At 48.4% G+C, this 17224-nt stretch overlaps 1 protein-coding gene across 5 annotated transcripts in view; it reads left to right on the top strand.

Annotated features, from left to right (window-relative positions):
* Arhgap35 (Rho GTPase activating protein 35) overlaps positions 1 to 13195 on the top strand; it is a 116849-nt gene extending 103654 nt beyond the window's left edge. For 4 of the 5 annotated variants that reach the window (XM_008758919.3, XM_039110038.2, XM_063288062.1 and 1 more), the window contains 2 exons: positions 8861 to 8966; positions 9664 to 12667. In XM_008758919.3, the coding sequence (XP_008757141.1) occupies positions 8861 to 8966; positions 9664 to 10021 (464 nt within the window). In that variant the 3' untranslated portion in view covers positions 10022 to 12667. Of the gene's footprint in view, positions 1 to 8860; positions 8967 to 9663 lie in introns of all 5 variants that reach the window. The other variant, NM_001271132.1, reaches the window with a different exon arrangement.
* The last annotated feature ends 4029 nt before the right edge of the window (positions 13196 to 17224 follow it).

The following is a 17224-nucleotide window of genomic DNA, read 5'->3' as shown; positions in this document are numbered from 1 at the left end:
GTTTATTTGAGGTAGTGTCTCAGATATCCCAGGGTGCCCTCAGACACCTTATCTTGCTCTCCTCTAACTTCGCATGGTTGGCATTATGGCATGTGCCACCATGTCTGACTTAGAGCCTCTAGTTTTAATGACAGCAATTGAGGACAGCAATTCTTAACCTGTGGAATGTGACCCCTTTGAAAGGGGTCACATATTAAATATTCTATATATCAGATATTTACAATACAACTCATAACAGTGACAAAATTACAGTAATGAAGTAGCAATGAAAATAATTTTGTGGTTGAGAGTCACTACAATATGAGGAACTGTATTAGGAAGGTTGAGACCCACTGCTTTAGGGTGACCATTGTGTGGGATTTTTTCCCATTGTCTGGCCTTTAGGAGAATGTCATATGCCTTGACATCTCTTAATCTCTTAAGGCTGCCCACCATAAGGCACTTACTCTATTTTTTTGCCAAAGAAAGCCCTGGCTCTTGCAGGGGAAAAAAGGGAAGACCCAGAAACAGCAATTCCTCTACGACTACTGAAGGAGTTTGCACACAGCCTGATCTATCTAGTGAGTTCCAGGACAGACAGACAGAACTACATAGTATAATCCCATCTCAAAAAGAAAAAAAAAAAAAAGAATTCCCTTTCCAGGCATCGAGAAAGAGGTCAGGCAAGAAAAGATGTATGGTCCTGGCTAACTCATCACTGCCTGGCTCAAGCTTACTCTCAAGACTGTGCTGATGTTATAGGTCAAGTGGCTTCCAGTCCTGAGTCCCCTCTCCTCTAATGAAGCCAGCCCAGCTGTGGAGGGGAGGGTGTAGGACTCAGGTTATCTATACATGCTCTGTTTTCACATTTGCTAGCCTCTCCTTTTTACCCACCTGTCAAGGCTGGGAGGGAGCACTTATGTGGGGGAGGATCATCTTAGACTCATGCTGTCTCTCTAAGGGAAGTTAGAAAGAGGTTCAGGAGGCCTTGCACTGGTTAGTACCCAGCTGCTGGACAACCAGTTCTCGAATTTGCTTTGCCTTGACCTGGCGCCATCTAGAGGCATGTTGAATGCTGGCACCCAACAGAATGCCATTGTTTCTTTTTTTTTTTTTTTTTTTTTTTTTTTTCCGGAGCTAGGGACCGAACCCAGGGCCTTGCGCTTCCTAGGCAAGCGCTCTACCACTGAGCTAAATCCCCAACCCCTAATGCCATTGTTTCTTAAAACAACTGACATGGCACCTTTTTGTTTGGGGAGGGGCAAAAGAAGTTGTTGATAGAAGGCTGTCTTAGGGTTTCTATTGCTACAACAAAGATATCATAACTAAAAAGCAAGTTGGGGAGAGAAGGGTTTATTCTCCTTACACTTCCATACCGCTGTTCATCACCAAAGGAAGTCAGGTCAGAAAGAAACCTAAAGCACAAGCTGATTCAGAGGACATGGAGAGTACTGCTTACTGGCTTCCTCCTCATGGCTTGTTCAGCCTGATGTCTTAGTGACTCCACCCACAGTGAACTTGACCCTCCCTCATTGATCACTAGTTGACAAAGTGCCTTACAGCTGGATCTCATGGAGGCATTTCCTCAAGTGAGGCTCTTTTCTCTCTGATGACTAGCTTGTGTCAAGTTGACACACAAAACAAGCCAGTACAACTGACCCCTTGTCAACTTGACATACAAACATCACTGTTAAACCACAACCTTATTCATCCCTTTCTTATGAATAACCTTTCTTATTCATCCCCAAGATCTCACATTAAAAACAGCTTTAAAAGTCCCTCAGTCTTTACAACCCAAACACATTAAAACTTCATTCCCTTTAAAATATCCAATCTCTTTTAAAATTAAGTCTGTTAACATTCAAGATCTTGCAATTATGGGTGCCAATAAAAATAAAAACCAAATACTTTCTTACTTCAAGAGGGGAAACAAAGGTACAGTCACAATCAAATCAAAGCAAAATCAAACTCTGGGATCCAAGGTCTGGGATCCACTCACAATCTTTTTGACTTCCCCGAAGAGGTTGAGTCACGTCTCCAGCTCTGCCCTCTGCAGCACACAGCTTGTCTTCTAGGATCTGCCTGGCTCCACTCCGCTGCTGCTGCTATTCTTGGTGGTCATTTCATGGTACTGGCATCTTCAAAAATGGCTGGGGTCGGGGCTGGGGATTTAGCTCAGTGGTAGAGTGCTTACCTAGGAAGCGCAAGGCCCTGGGTTCGGTCCCCAGCTCCGAAAAAAAAAAAAAAAGAAAAAAAAATGGCTGGGGTCCCTTGCTGCGACTGGCCTGCACTTTCACCTATTGGTTCATAGGCTCTTTTCATGGTGCCAAGCCTCAACTTCTCTGCATGACCCCTTCAGTCCTGCTACTGAAGCTGAACCTTTCACCAATGGCCTCTCCAGGCCTCTCACAGTGCCAAGCCTCAGCTGTTCTCCATGCCTTCAAAACCTGGGTGACTCTTGCACACTACCAAGTCCAGCTGCCAACATGAGGTACAACTGTGGTCACCTCTGAAACATATGTTTCTATGTGCTGACTCTCAAGAAACACTTCCGAAAGGATTTCACCTCAATAATGCTGGCCCCTTCTTAATCACTGCTAATTTCTTAGCTCCAGCTAACCAGCATCGGTTGTCCTAGTAATGTAAAGATTTCACTTCAGTAGTTCTGGTCTCTTGTTAATTACATCTAATCAGAACCACAAAGTCTTAATTGAAAATAGCAAATGGCCCTGATAGAGTCTTTAATCTTCCCTCTGAAACTTCACAAGCCAAGCCTCCATCTTCTGCACTGCTCTCAACAGTCTTGTCTTCCAACCTCCTAAAGAACTTCCCACTGAGTTCTCAACACTGAATGGCTTTTCTAGCCCAAAGTTCCAAAGTCCTTCCACAATCTTCCCCAAAACATGGTCAGGCCTGTTACAGCAATACCCACTCCTGGTGCCAACTTCTGTCTTAGTTAGGGTTTTACTGCTGTGAACAGACACCATGACCAAGGCAACTCTTATAAGGACAGGATTTAATTGGGGTTGGCTTACAAGTTCAGAGGTTCAGTCCATTATCATCAAGGTGGGAGCATGGCAGTATCCAGGCAGACATGGTACAGGAGGAGCTAAGAGTTCCACATCTTCATCTGAAGGCTGCTAGGAGAAGACTGGATTCTAGGCAGCTAGGATGAGGGCCTTAAAACCCACACCCACAGGGACACACTCACTCCAACAAAGCCACATCTTCTAATAGGGCCACTCCCTAGACAAAGCATATACAAACCATCACAGAAGGTCCATTTCCCTTCCTCCAGTTGCTTCTGACACCTAGTCTCTAGGTTTCTACGGTTCAGAAGGAACTGCACAGCAGCCTAGGAAGGTTGGAGTCTCATAACTTCCTCTCCATTACACACTTTTTGGACCCCCGCTAGTCATCTTTGTCTGCCCTTTCTTGACTATCTGACAGGAGTGAGTAAGGACGAGGGGATCTCACTGACATGGTACCTAAAGCAGAAGCAGCAAATGAAGCACAGGGCTCTATGGATCAAAGTGGACTTAACCGAGTGAGAAGCCAGGCAGTGAAAAGTTTGTGTAAAGGGAAGATTGCGTGCCCTAAAGTTACACAGATTTCCATGGCAATAGCACCTTGACCAGCTCTATTCACTTATTGCCTCAGAGTAGCTGTGTGTGTTCAGGCTTGCATTTGGTTCCACATCCCATCACAACAGATACCAAGGTCACTATTTGATTGTTGTGTATGCATCAGAATTCCACATTATTCAACACTACTGAGGGGTGCTCACCAAGTGGAATCTGTGTGCTTATCTGCCGCTTGTCTTCCCAGCTTAGCCAAGGTGACATGGAGACTCAGGCACCACCAGAGCTCACAGATTGTTACTTGCTGTTGTGCAGCAGGCACTGCTGGATTACTGAAGCATGTTCTTCATCACCAGTGAGGTAGAGGATGGTTTCTCCATGGTACAGAGGAGCCCAAGGCTCTGAGAGTGACACAACTTGACTGGAGACTGGGGACTTAGCAAGCTGGAACTTGAATTCCTGCTTTTCCTGGCTGGAAGCCGATGCTCTCTGTAGACTCAAGCAAGCTGAGCTGCAAGTGCACAAAGCTCCGTGGTGAGGGGAAAGGCAAGGAGAGGTGAGGAGGAGGGGTCCTGAGCTATGGAAGCTCTAGCAGGGCTAGAGTCATAGGCAGCAGGTGGGAGCCTTCTGTTACCCTCTCTTCCCTAACACCTCATCCCGACCAGGACATGCTTCCAACCTGATGGCCTTTTTCTTTCTGGTTGTCTACCACCAACACAACCAATCCCTTCCTTGTCTAGAGTCCCTCCAGTCTGTCTGGTCCCAACAAGCTGCCTTATGGCTTATGTGCTGACAAGTCCTAGAGGTAGGTCCAGTTAGGGACACTAAACCTGTAGTCTCTTGGTGCTTGATCGTCCAAGAGAAATTATTCTCAATGCAGGCTTATCATCGCCCCTTCCCACTAGGCAAATGAGACAGCTTATGCTAGATATTATATGACTGACAGCCAGACTGTGGCATAGATGGAGGGCCCTCACTCCTTTATGGGCTACTGTTCCCATACTACCTCAGGGTGTTGCGTTCTCTTATCTGTCCAGATAGTTGTTCAGGGACCCTGTGTCCCTCACTACAAGTACATGTGTTACGGCTTGTATGGACAGAGAGTCATGGCTGTGACAGATAATATATGGTTCCAACTGCAGTCTGGTGGACAAGAGACACTGCCCCACTTGCTGCATGACCATGCCTCCAGAATAGTCTGAATTTTCTCTTTTGAGCCAAACAAAGGGTACTCCCTGCCCAGCCTTAGCCATAATCTTGTTTGCCACATGGAAGACCAGGTTACGCCTGGGCCTGCCTATATTTCTCAAGCCTCTGCCCAGCTCTCTCCTGTTCTTTTACTATAAATATGCATGGTTCACAGCCTGGAACTCAGCTGACAGTAAACAGTCAGGGTGGCGACAGTAGGATCAGGGTCCTTGCCACAAGGTGTTTTGGCCAGGGCCAGTTCTTAAACCTTTTTTGTTTGTTTGTTTTATTTTTAGTTTGGGTCTTTTCATTGGTTGGATTTTTTTGTTTTTGATTTTTTTGAGACAAGCTCTCACTCTGTAGTACAAGCTGCCCTCAAACTCTGGGTTGATCTTCCCGTCCTGGTGTGTCTAGTGCTGGATTTTCAGGTGTATATACTACAGCTGGCTCTTTATACTTTTTAGAGTCCTATATACTCTGAGGATGTTCATAAGGTCCCTGCTAGTCATGACTTTCTCTTCCTTGGGGCTTCTTAAGGATGTTACCAGCTGCAGCATGTGTATATAGACTGCACCTTGGTTCTTCCAGCCCCTGAAGTCCTGCCCACAACCTGACTCCATTCCTTTCACAGGCTCTAAGGCATGGCAGGGGGTCTGGAGCAGAGGGCGGAGCTGAAGTCCAGCCCCACTTTCTGCCTGGATGCCTGCTAAGGATTGGATAGCAAGAGCCGCCGGAAACTGTCTCTCAGGGTACTGTAACACTGAAGATGTAAGACCCTTCTATCTCCTAGAGGACAGAGGATACAAGTGAAATCTCAGTGTCAGGAATGGAATGCCTCTCTCCTGTGTTGGTCAGAGAGATACCCAGAGCATAGGATATTACCATGACGCTTGGTTGCCCACCATAGCTCAGTGAGAAGATCCTGTTGCTGAAGACGTCACTCACTTTTGTATGTAGGATACAGATTTCTATCTCAACTGAGCAGAAAACTCACTATTGGCTAACCTACATATTGCCAGAAGGTGCCATGTGGGCTGCTGTGAGAGAAAAGACATTAATAGTCTTACCCAGAGCTCAACCCAGCATATTACAGTACCTGGCAAGGTGTGTCCATTGTTACAGTGGTGGCATGACAGGTACAGTTCAAACCAACTTCTTCCTGATTGGATATGGTTAGGTCTGAGCCTTCTCCCCAAGAGAAATTTCGTATCAGATACTGTAAATATATTCAATAGCCCATGACTGAGGAGATCATGGGCAAAGTAAAAAAAGGCAATGATGAGGTAGAGTAGGACCTGGATTACTGGTACACTGTGTGCCTAGTATGTGAGGGTTCTAGGTTCCATCCCCAGCACCTTAAATAGAGAAACCAGCCTTGCCTTAGCGTTATAGACCTAGGACCAAACTGCAAGGAAGATCCTGTCTCTCTCCTGGTGGTCCTTCCTCCAGTCACTTGGTGCTCCTCAGTGCTCATGAGTACAGGGACCTGGCAGGGAATCAAATAGGTTGGAAGAGAGAGGGAGGGAGTACAGGACAGGAACCACGTAGGTCTTTCTTGGGCTTCTGACCCAAGAGACCGCCAGGAGGAGTGTGCGCTTTCCCACGAAGGGCATGAACCGGTATCAGAACAGCAGCATCACCTCAGAGAAAAAGCACCCATCACTGCTGTTCCTCAGGTGGGAAGTGCAGGTCTGATGCTGAGTGAAGCTGCTGTCCGTGACATGCTGCCACACAGTGCCTGCTGAAAAGAGGCATGGCCACGTTCCAATCATTGGGGACCTACAGGGACCTGTGCGTGCTTGCATCTAAAAGGGGCTCACTTGTTCTAGTGAGTGAAAGTGAGCCCTGCTCATGGCTCTTATGTGTGCTTGTATAATCGATCAGCATCCTCCTTCCTGGGGCTTCCTTCTGCTAAACAGAATTCTTTTTTTTTTTTCTTTTTTTTTTTTCGGAGCTGGGGACTGAACCCAGGGCCTTGCATTTGCTAGGCAAGTGCTCTACCACTGAGCTAAATCCCCAACCCCACTAAACAGAATTCTTACTGAAACACAAGAACAGACTACTGGGCTACAGGTCAGCCATGAAGACTGAACCATTGAAGTGACTCTGGTTAGAAACTGAAGCTGGGGGGCTGGAGAGATGGCTCAGTGGTTAAGAGCACCCGACTACTCTTCCAGAGGTCCTGAGTTCAATTCCCAGCAACCACCTGGTGGCTCACAACCATCTGAAAAGAGATCTGATGCCCTCTTCTGGTGTGTCTGAAGACAGCTACAGTGTACTTATATATAATAAATGAATAAATCTTTTAAAAAAAAAAAAGAAAAAGAAACTGAAGCTGGACTAGTTCACACCTCAATTCCTTTTTTTTTTTTTAAGATTTATTTTTATGTATATGAGTACACTATATCCCTCTTCAGACACACCAGAAGAGGGCATTGGATCCCATTACAGATGGTTGTGAGCCACCATGTGGTTGCTGGGAATTGAACTCAGGACCTCTGGAAGAGCAGTCGATGCTCTTAACCTCTGAGCCATCTCTCCAGCCCCCACACCTCAATTCCTGTGGCTTCAATCATCTTCTGACAGGCAGACAACTCCCATTGTTTAGGTTCCCTGCCAGTCAGAGCAGCTCCAGGCCCTCAGCATGTGCCCAACTGTGAGCTCACCTTGACGCTCCAGTTCTAGAGGTGCAACCTGTAGACTCTCACAGACAGGAGGCTGAGCGACCCTTGGGTGTCACTTGCCCAGGTTCACAGCTTCAGGGCACTGCAGACAGGATGGTTAACCAGAGCACCTGACTGGGTTTGGGCTCTGAATTGCAGCCCTTATATAACATAACACTCCTTCAGGCTCACCCGGTTTGTGGCCTTCTAGCATGTCCTCTACTGTAGATTCCCAACTAGGAAGCTGTGGTCTTACCTTTTTTTATTTTTTAATTATTAAAAATAGATTTGTCTTGTGACAGGGTCTCACTATATAGAAAACAAACAGGCATCTAAAAAAAATAAGATAAAATAAAAACAAGCTAGAATAGGACAAAACCAGCAAGCTAACAGGAGAAAAGAGCCAAAGAACAAACTCAGGGGACAGACAAAAGCCACTGCAGTTTGGTTTTTGTTTTGTGGGGGGGTGGGGGGGTGCACACATGTGGAAGTTAGCGGACAACTTACAGGAGGCAGTATTTTGTACCCTATGTGTCCCAAGGATCAAGCTTAGGTTGTCAGACCCGTGGACCATTTCACTAGCATGCTGCAGGCCCACACTGCAGTGGCCACAGAAACGCCTTTCCCTGTGCAGAGGAGTCAGAGCTGACTGGTGCTGCTCTATTTGGAGTTTGAACTTTTTTTTTTTTTTTTTTTTTTTTTTTTGCCTCCTGGCCAGAACGAACCAAACTCAGCTCAGCTCTGCAGGTGGTTAGTTCAAATCCCTGCTCCATGGCCATTCTGTCTGATTCCTTCTTTCCCATACTCAAAACAGGGCACATTGTGGAGAGGCTGACCTGGCATGGCATGGATGACATGCTTCCTGTCACAGCACGTTAGAACTCTCAGTGGGCACAGTTGGCGACAGTAAGAGCAGGGGCATGTGGTCCCTTTGAGCTGCATAAGAATCACCCACTGTATCAGCCCCTCCGACAGAACCATGTGCAGGGAAGGACAGAGCCCTGGTCTTGTGGCAGACCCCTCCCTCCTTCCATGGTCTGTCAGTGTGGGTGGGTGGCAGCACCCTCCGTCTGGCCAGGAAGCAAACAGTCTTAATACATTGGGGTGCCTGTCTCCAGGGGCAACCAATGAGCAAAGAATGGTGTTCTTTATGGTAGAGTCTGTGATGGTTCGTCTTGGGGGTTGGGGGGAGGCAGGAAGCCCAGGCACACAGTACTGCCCTTCAGCAGGGGCCTGGGACATAGACGTCGTCTGGACCCCAGTCCAGGTGTGCGGCCATGGGTGCAGGCTCTGGGCATGAGAGTAGGATGAGGCTGCCCTCCCAGAGGATTTCCAGAGCACACCTGGGCTGGCCACCAGCCACCTGTCCTACCAGCTGCTCTGTACCCTCCTGCTGTCCTCAGAATACCCACCAACTCGTCCCTGAAAGCCCTTCGTTTTCTCTTTCAGAGATCAACGACAGGGAGCAGAAGCTGCATGCTCTGAAGGAAGTGCTGAAGAAGTTCCCTAAGGAGAACCATGAAGTCTTCAAATATGTCATCTCCCACCTGAACAGGTAGGCTCAGTAGACGCTGTCTGTTTCTCTTCCTGCCTGAGCGGCATGTCAGGTTAGTTACCTGAGGACAAGGCCAGCAGGACCCACCCTCGGACAGCAGCAAGCGGCATAGCTAGGCCTGTGGCATCCTTGCTTTCCATTCTGACTCTGGCTTCAAGCCTGTGGGGGGTGGCGGAGTAGACTCTGGCAGGTGCTAGCTAGTGCCTTCCGAAACTTCACGGAATGAAAATGCCAAGAGCTTCTCACAGCTGCTCCTCGTCCTTGTCTCAGAGCTGCTGTGAGGCAGATCACGCATCAGGAGGGGTGCCTTGGGACAGAGCAGCCTGTCCTGTGAGCAAAGCACTTAACCAATACTCAGGTTTAGCCACTCATGGTGGGCCTGTTGGCAGAGGGGTGGTTTTTGGTTTTTTTTTTTTTTTTTTTGGTTCTTTTTTTTGGAGCTGGGGACCGAACCCAGGGCCTTGCGCTTCCTAGGTAAGCGCTCTACCGCTGAGCTAAATCCCCAGCCCCAGAGGGGTGGTTTTTGCAGCCATGCACTAACTTCCTGCCCATCCCAGGCATCATCACCAATTTGGTTGATGGTCTGGGCCCTGCAGCTCCTTGAAGCTGGTGGCAGGTTCGGGCTGAAGCTGGGCGGGTAGGGAGGACCCCCCTGAGGCCCTGTGCAGATTTCACCTGGCTTTGCTGTCATCTGCAGAGTCAGCCACAACAACAAGGTGAATCTTATGACCAGTGAGAACCTGTCCATCTGCTTCTGGCCCACGTTGATGCGGCCTGACTTCAGCAGCATGGACGCACTCACAGCCACTCGATCCTACCAGACCATCATCGAGCTCTTCATCCAGCAGTGCCCCTTCTTCTTCTACAACCGGCCGATCAGTGAGCCACCGGGGGCTGCGCCTGGCTCCCCTTCAGCCATGGCACCCACTGTCCCCTTCCTCACCTCTACACCTGCTACCAGTCAGCCATCACCTCCCCAGTCACCTCCTCCAACCCCTCAGTCCCCAATGCAGCCATTGCTCTCCTCTCAGCTCCAAGCCGAACACACGCTGTGAGCCACCACAGCCCAGGAAGCAGGAAAATCAGTTGTCTTCTTGACAGGGTGGCATTTGGCCTTGAACAAAATCAGGTCTCCTGGGGTGGAGCTCACAGCCAAGCGCCTTTTTAAGACTTCAGTGGCAGCACCAGCCAGTGTCCACCACTGCTGGGCAGTTGAGCCCTGCTGTTCGTTTACCTGCCCTGGCTATGGCTGTGGCAAGCTCTTAGGCCCCGCCTTGGTCTGGGCCAATCTGAGAACTGAACTGACCAGATGGCGGCCCCATCACCCTTACTGCTCCTTGGACCCCTTGGCCCAACCCGTTTGCCTGCACCAGCGTCAGGCCCCACCGTCAGGACATCACCCCAGCCTCTGCCAGGGGCAGAGGTAACCCCAGCAGGGCTGGCCCCTCTACAGAGGACGTTTCCCAGTTTGTCCTCTCTCATCATCCACACACATACCTGCAACGGGGTCTTGGGGACATGTGGGCTATGGCTCTGCTACCCCATGGGACACACTGGGGCACTGGCATGGCCCAACAGCACAGCAAGAGGAGAGCTTTGTGCCTAGACCCAGTGTGTGGCTTTCCTCCAACCCCTTCCCAGGCTTCTGATCCATTCCCTGCCGCAAAGGAACACTGGAAGAAAGATGGACTCCTCCACAGAGACAGAAAGACCGAAATCACGGAAAGAAAACAGACCTCAAGTTTCCACTCCCACCTGCCAGGTGGCCACTGGGTAACAATCCCCTTTGTCTATGTGTGACAGCAAAGTAAGGACACCTGGGCAGTTACTACAAACACAGACCCCAACCCCTACCCCCAGAGAAGACAGAGCCCTTGGAAAGATTATTAGCACGGCCCCTGCCCCTGCTGCCAACCAACACACTACATACATACATACATACACTACTATAGAAACACTGCAGGCGTGTGCACACAGCACCCAGGTTGGCGTGTTTGGTTTGAAGTGGGGTCATTTCATCCCATGCTGTGAATGAACCAGAAAAAGGTGTCTGGGATATGAGCAGGCATAGCACCTTCCAGAAATGATGAACTGGCTATGGAATGAGGGATCCTGTTCTTAGGCACAGGTACCCATGCCTGGCTTGTTGTCACACTGACCAGCCCTGACACTTCCCCCAGCAGCCTCCCCATACTCCTCCTGATATGGCAGCCCTTGTGGGCTCTTGCCTTTGCCCCCACTTTAATCTAAGCACTGGGCCATGAAATCTGACACTAAGGTACCCTGAGCATAGGAGGGGCATGGGTCGCACCATTGCACTTTAGAAATAGCATGTGGGAGTGTTCCCAAGGGCCTCAGGTGGCCTGCCACCCTGCCTTTACCTCTGTAGGACAAGAGAAGGATGCCTGGCCTCTGGCCTAGGGTCCTGCCCTAGAGAAGCTGGCTGTCTCCCTATCTCTAGTACTTGGCAACATAAGGTGCTTGCAAACACTAAGGCTGCCCCCTGCAAAGTAATCTCCAAGACAAAACCAAACGCAAGGTACAAATGTGTTATACGTAAGTGTCTCCCTTCCTGGGGGTCTGTGTCGGGTGCTGTGGCCTGGAATCAATAGGAGCATAATGTGTGTAGTGCCCACTAAGGTTGCAGTCCGTCCTCTGCCCTGACTTCATGCCCCAAGCCTCAGCTATTGAAATGGCTTCCATTCAGTAGCTTCTGTGTTGGGTCTTTGCAGAGATGGAATTGGAGCCATCCTGCTGTGAACAGAGTTATGAACCCATCTATGAGGCTGCTGCCTATTATGTCGACAGGGCAGTGGGTGGCAGACAGAGGTAGGCACATGGCTAGTAGAGCCCTGCTTGGAGCTCACTTCTGCTTCAGGCACTCTAAGTGACCTTCCCACTCATGACAAGCCAACTGGGGAACTACAGACGACAGAGCACTCAGGGCTTCAGTAGATGGCAGGTCAGCTGCTGCCCTACCCAGAAAGTAGCCCTGGAGGTGACCACAACCTGGCACCACCCAACATTACCACGGGGCCCAGGGCTGGGTTTCGAGTTTCACACTGGGTAGTATGCATTCCTTCTGCACTGTCCCATCCTTCTCACCTCAACCTTTTAAGGGATATGGAAAGGTCTGGTGCTCTGTCTTCCCCCACGCTCTCCATTTTCTCCAGCCAATGCAGGCAGCAGCAGTAACAGACTTCTTAGAACCTTCACACTGTATCTACCACTACATAGGGTGACAAAAGAGCAACTTGTAGGCCAGAGGGGTGGGGTGAGCCCTCCTGTGGTCTGTACCTCCACCCCTGGTCTAGCGGGAGGAATCCTTGAAGACCTGCATCACCTAAGTGAGGACCCTACAGGGTACCTTATGCTCTGCTCCCAGACCCTGACTTAACATTGGGCCAACAACGATCCTCATCCCCCAAAGTCATCTACAGATGGCAGGTGGAAGAGGGAGGTTCTCCATTCCACACCCACTACCAGTGTGCATGGGGAGGGAATGGGGATGAACTAGGTCAATCCAGGGACACTAGAGAGGCTAAGGCTCTAGCCCTATTACCCAGCCATGAAGCCACCCAAGTAGTGGAGCCAGGACATAAGTTATTGTTCACATTAAAGAATCATGTTCCCTGTGTACATTTTAAGCAAAGAAAAGTCTTGGGATTGTATGGGAATAAAACTTGTTTGAAAATTTGGAATAGTGCTGTTGTCGGCTTATTTTTCTGGTACTTGTATTTTCACATGTTAAATGATCTTTATATGTGTTGGATTAACAAGTATTTTGAGTTTTCTGAGAACAAACAGAAACATTAATGGTATTGAAGTGTGTTAGTAGTCTGGCCGTGTGCCCAAACTTCTGTTTTGCAGCAAAAGTGGAAACCTGTCTGTACAGCGAGTGTAATGATTTCCTGTATCGTGGCTCAAACCAGGGCCTCTCTAGTTGCTGTTAGCAATGTCTGCTTCGTTTCCAGGCTTTTTTAAAAAACACATCATGGGTTTCTGAGGCTCCAGCCTGTTTAGTGCATGCAGCCATCACGGCAGCCAAGCATCTCTGAGTGAGGTGTTTTTGTTTGGTTTTGGTTTTTAAGATCATGTATTTGCTACAAAGTATTGTACTTGTCTCAATGGGAATGGTATAAAAAAAAAGAAAAGAAAAGGCCTTATGTGATATGTACCATAGTTAATAAATCAATCTTGTAAAAAACATAAATAAAAACAGGCCTGAGAGAAATGAAGGGCTGCAGTCTCCAAAGCAGCCTGGGGCCGAGTGGGGGTGACCCTACTCCCTCTTCCCCCACGGCGGTGTTCCACAGGACAGAAGTCTGGGAGCCACAGATGGCCCAAGCTTTGGGAAAGTCCTCAGTGAGAAGGCCAGCCTCCCGAAGCAGCCACTACCAAAAACATTCCTACCATCCCTGGAAATGTTGAAGGAATTACGCGTGGTGCGCACCTGAAGTCTTAGGACCGGGTGTACTGAGGCAGTTGGTTTTAGACATCTCTGTGTGAGGAAGTTTGAGTGGATGTATGTGGGGGCACATGGGCCATCATGGAGGCCCATCAGAGAACACCTTGGTGAAGTAGGATCCCATCATCTGGGTCCCAGATGGTGGCAAGGCTCCTACCACCCTGTGGGTCCCTCTACCTCTATTCTAGTGCTCACGCTTGCTGGGACTCTGATAGAACCCACGTGCACCTTTTACCTGACCTCCCTTGACCCTTCCCTACGACAGGGGCTTAGAAGTTCTTCATACAAGATGTCTTCCACAGCACCACTAAATGGATGGGGAAAAAAACTCCAGGCAGCCTCAAACTTAAAACAAGCCCATCTTCCTCCTCCTCCTCCTCCTCCTCCTCCTCTTCCTCCTCAAGTTTTTTGTTTTTGTTTGTTTGTTTGTTTGTTTGTTTGTTTGTTTGTTTGTTTCAGAAGGTTTCTCCATATAACCCTGGCTGTCCTGGAACTCACTCTGTAGAGTTGAACTTAGAGATCACCTGCCTCTGCCTCTTGAGTGTTGGGATTAAGGGTGTGCACTACCACTGCTGGGCTACCTACATGTGAGTTACAGGCAGTTGTGAGCCACCCAATGAACCAAACTTGGGCCCTCTGCAATAGCAGCAAGCTCTCTCAACCTCTGAGTCATCTCTCCATCCCCTATTTTCAGTTTTTTGGGGGTTTTTTTTCCCCCCGGAGCTGGGGACCAAACCCAGGGCCTTGCGCTTGCTAGGCAAGTGCTTTACCACTGAGCCAAATCCCCAACCCCGGTTTTTTGGGGTTTTTTTTTTTTTGGTGTTTGTTTGTTTGTTTGTTTGTTTGTTTGTTTGTTTGGAAACAGTATGAAAAGTTTTCTATGAATGTGTTTTTGTGGGTAAGTGCAGTTCCTGTAGATGCCAGAAGAGGGCATAGGAACTCCTGGAATTGGAGTTACTAGTTGTGAGCTGGGAAGAGGATTCTGGGCCTCTATAAACACCAAGCGATCTCCAGCCCCAAGATATTAATATGTAGCTCAGACTTCCTGTATTCAGTGCAATCCTGAATCAGCCTCCTGAGTGCTGAGATTACAGCTGTAAACTGCCACTCACCTAAGTCTAGAATTACGGTGGGCACATCTGTGGCTCTCCTATGCCCAGCCAGAATGTCATCACTTGATTCTAGGCTGGTATGGTGGCACGTTGGGTAAAAGCACTTAGCACCAAGTACTGAGGACTTCATCCTTGGGACCTTCACAGTTGTCCTTTCATTTTTATTGTTTAGTCTGGTAGAGCCCTCAATATGTAGCTGAGGCTACCCTTGAACTGATTCTCTTGCCTCCAACTTCCTGAGTAATAGGATTGCAGATAGGCTACTCCCATCACCCCTGACTGGGAGCGTCTCTAAATGTACTTGACTTGGTATTAATTGTCTCCACTCATTTAATTCAGAATCCCAGAGCATGTGCTCTGTGCCAGGGCCCAGGGAGCACAGCCACAGCTTTGCCTGCCCAGAACCCTCTTCTCAGTGGGCTCATCAGAGATGCCTTCATGTCATTTACAGCTATAGTTGTGTGTGTGTCTACTGTGACCAGTGGTCGCTCATTAAGGCCTCCCTGAGGAAGTGACCAGAAGAGCACACACAAAATCACAGGCTAGAGAGATGACTCAGTTAAGAGCATTGATTGCTCTTTCTTTTTCTTTTTTTTTTTTTTTTTTTTTTTTTTCGGAGCTGGGGACCAAACCCAGTTCTACCACTGAGCTAAATCCCCAACCCCGAATTGACTGCTCTTGCAGAGGATCTGAGTTCAGTTACCAGCACCTACACAAACTAACTACTGATCATAGCTCTACTGTCCTCTATCAACCCCTGTAGTTGCATGTACACACACCCAATATTAAGTCCATAAAAAGCAGCCAAACCTGGTGTTACAGGCCTATCCTAGTAGTTACTCAGGCTAAGGCAGGAGAATTGCCCTTTTCAGACCTGCTTGGGCGACAGAGGAACTAAAGGCTTAACAAGACTTATCTCACAAAAAGTAAAAGTAGGTGGGTGTGGATCAGTGGTAGAGTTTGCCTAGCGTACACAAGGCAGAGCTATGGGTTCAATCCTCAGCCAGGGCAAGAAGTGGCAAAATAGCCAAGTATGGAAGCTCATGCCTATAGTCCCCACAATCAAAACCAGGGTGGAGAGATGGCTCGGCAGTTAAGAGCACTGACTGTTCTTCCAGAGGTCCTGAGTTCAAATCCCAGCAACCACACATACGGCAGCTCAAAACTGTTAACGCCCAAGATCTGACACCATCACACAGAAGCATGCATGCAGGCAAAACACCAATGCCATAAAATGAGCACACATAACATTCTTTAAAAGCTGAGGCAGCAGGGTTGGGGGTTTAGCTCAGTGGTAGAGCGCTTGCCTAGCAAGCGCAAGGCCCTGGGTTTGGTCCCCAGCTCCGGAAAAAGGAAGGAAGGAAGGAAGAGAGAGAGAGAGAGAGAGAGAGAGAAAGAAGGAAAGAAATAAAGAAAAAGCTGAGGCAGGAGAATTATGAGTTTAAGGGACAGACACTTTGAGACCTCATCTCAAAATCACTAAAAACATCAGGGGGGCGGGGAGGTCAGTCAAAGCCAGAAAAGATTTGAGTGAATTCCACTCTGGGTGCTGAGCTGAAAGTCAGTTGGGTTAGCACACTGTGGGAATGTAAACATGGGAAGAGGGGGGTGTTGCACAGCTTAGAAGTCCAGACAACAGTCATTTGAATGTTGCATGCACCTGTGTGAACCAGTGCTAGACATGCCGGATTGCATCAATCCAACACCTGCAGAGAGAATGCACTGCCTTGTTCCACATGGCCACCAGGGGTCAGCAGAACATCGCCCTGCCGTTCTGCATGAAGGAATACTAAAGTTGAGGTTGGGGAGTTTCTGAAGAAAGCACCCTGGGGCTGGAGAAGGCAGGGCGGGGTTGGGGGTGGGATTGGAAGAGACTTGTTCTGAAAACTGGGCCTTAGAATCAAAGTGTCTCTCGTGGCAACTGAGAAGGGGGGGATAACTACCGTCATTCTGTCGCAATTGGTCAGTTCATCCACCACTCCTACCAAGTCCATTCATTTATTCTGCCACTCTGTTACAGGAGGTCAGGGGACAGGCCACATGGAGCTTCTTGATAAACTAAGAAACAATTCAGGCCAGGTGCAGGGTGCCAGAAATCTGTAATCTTGACACTGAGGAGCTTAAATTTAAGGCCAGCTTAAGTTACACAAGACCTTGTCTCCAGGGCGAAAAAAGCAAAATGGGGCTGGTGTGAAGAGCACTAACTGTTCTTGTGAAAGTCCTGGGTTCAACTCCCAACACCCACATGAGGCCTCAAACCGTCTGTAATTCCAGTTCCAGGAATAATTCCAGTTCCTCTTCTGGCCTCCGTGAGCACCGAGCCCCAAGACTTAAATGCAGACAAAAATATATAAAAATAAAATAATTTTAAAAAATTGCAACAAAGAGGGCTAGCCTGATAACGTGAACTCAATCCATAGGGCCTACATAGTAGGTGAGAATGGACACCGTCTGACCTCTGCACACAATAAAATAAAGGCTGGAAAGATGGCTTAGAAGTTAAAAAAAAAAAAAAAAAAAAGTACTTGCTGTTTTTCCAGAGGCCCTGAGTTAGGTTCCCAGCACCCATGTTGTGACTACACTTCAGCTACACTTCAGCAATATGACAAACATAAAAATAATCCTTAGGTCTGGAGAAGTGGTTCAGCAGTTCAGAGAACTGCCTGCTCTTCTAGAGG

Source organism: Rattus norvegicus, chromosome 1 (assembly GCF_036323735.1).
Source record: "Rattus norvegicus strain BN/NHsdMcwi chromosome 1, GRCr8, whole genome shotgun sequence".
Lineage (NCBI taxonomy): Eukaryota > Metazoa > Chordata > Mammalia > Rodentia > Muridae > Rattus > Rattus norvegicus.
The sequence above is the reverse complement of the archived record's forward strand: the minus strand, read 5'-3'. Positions and strand labels throughout refer to the sequence as shown.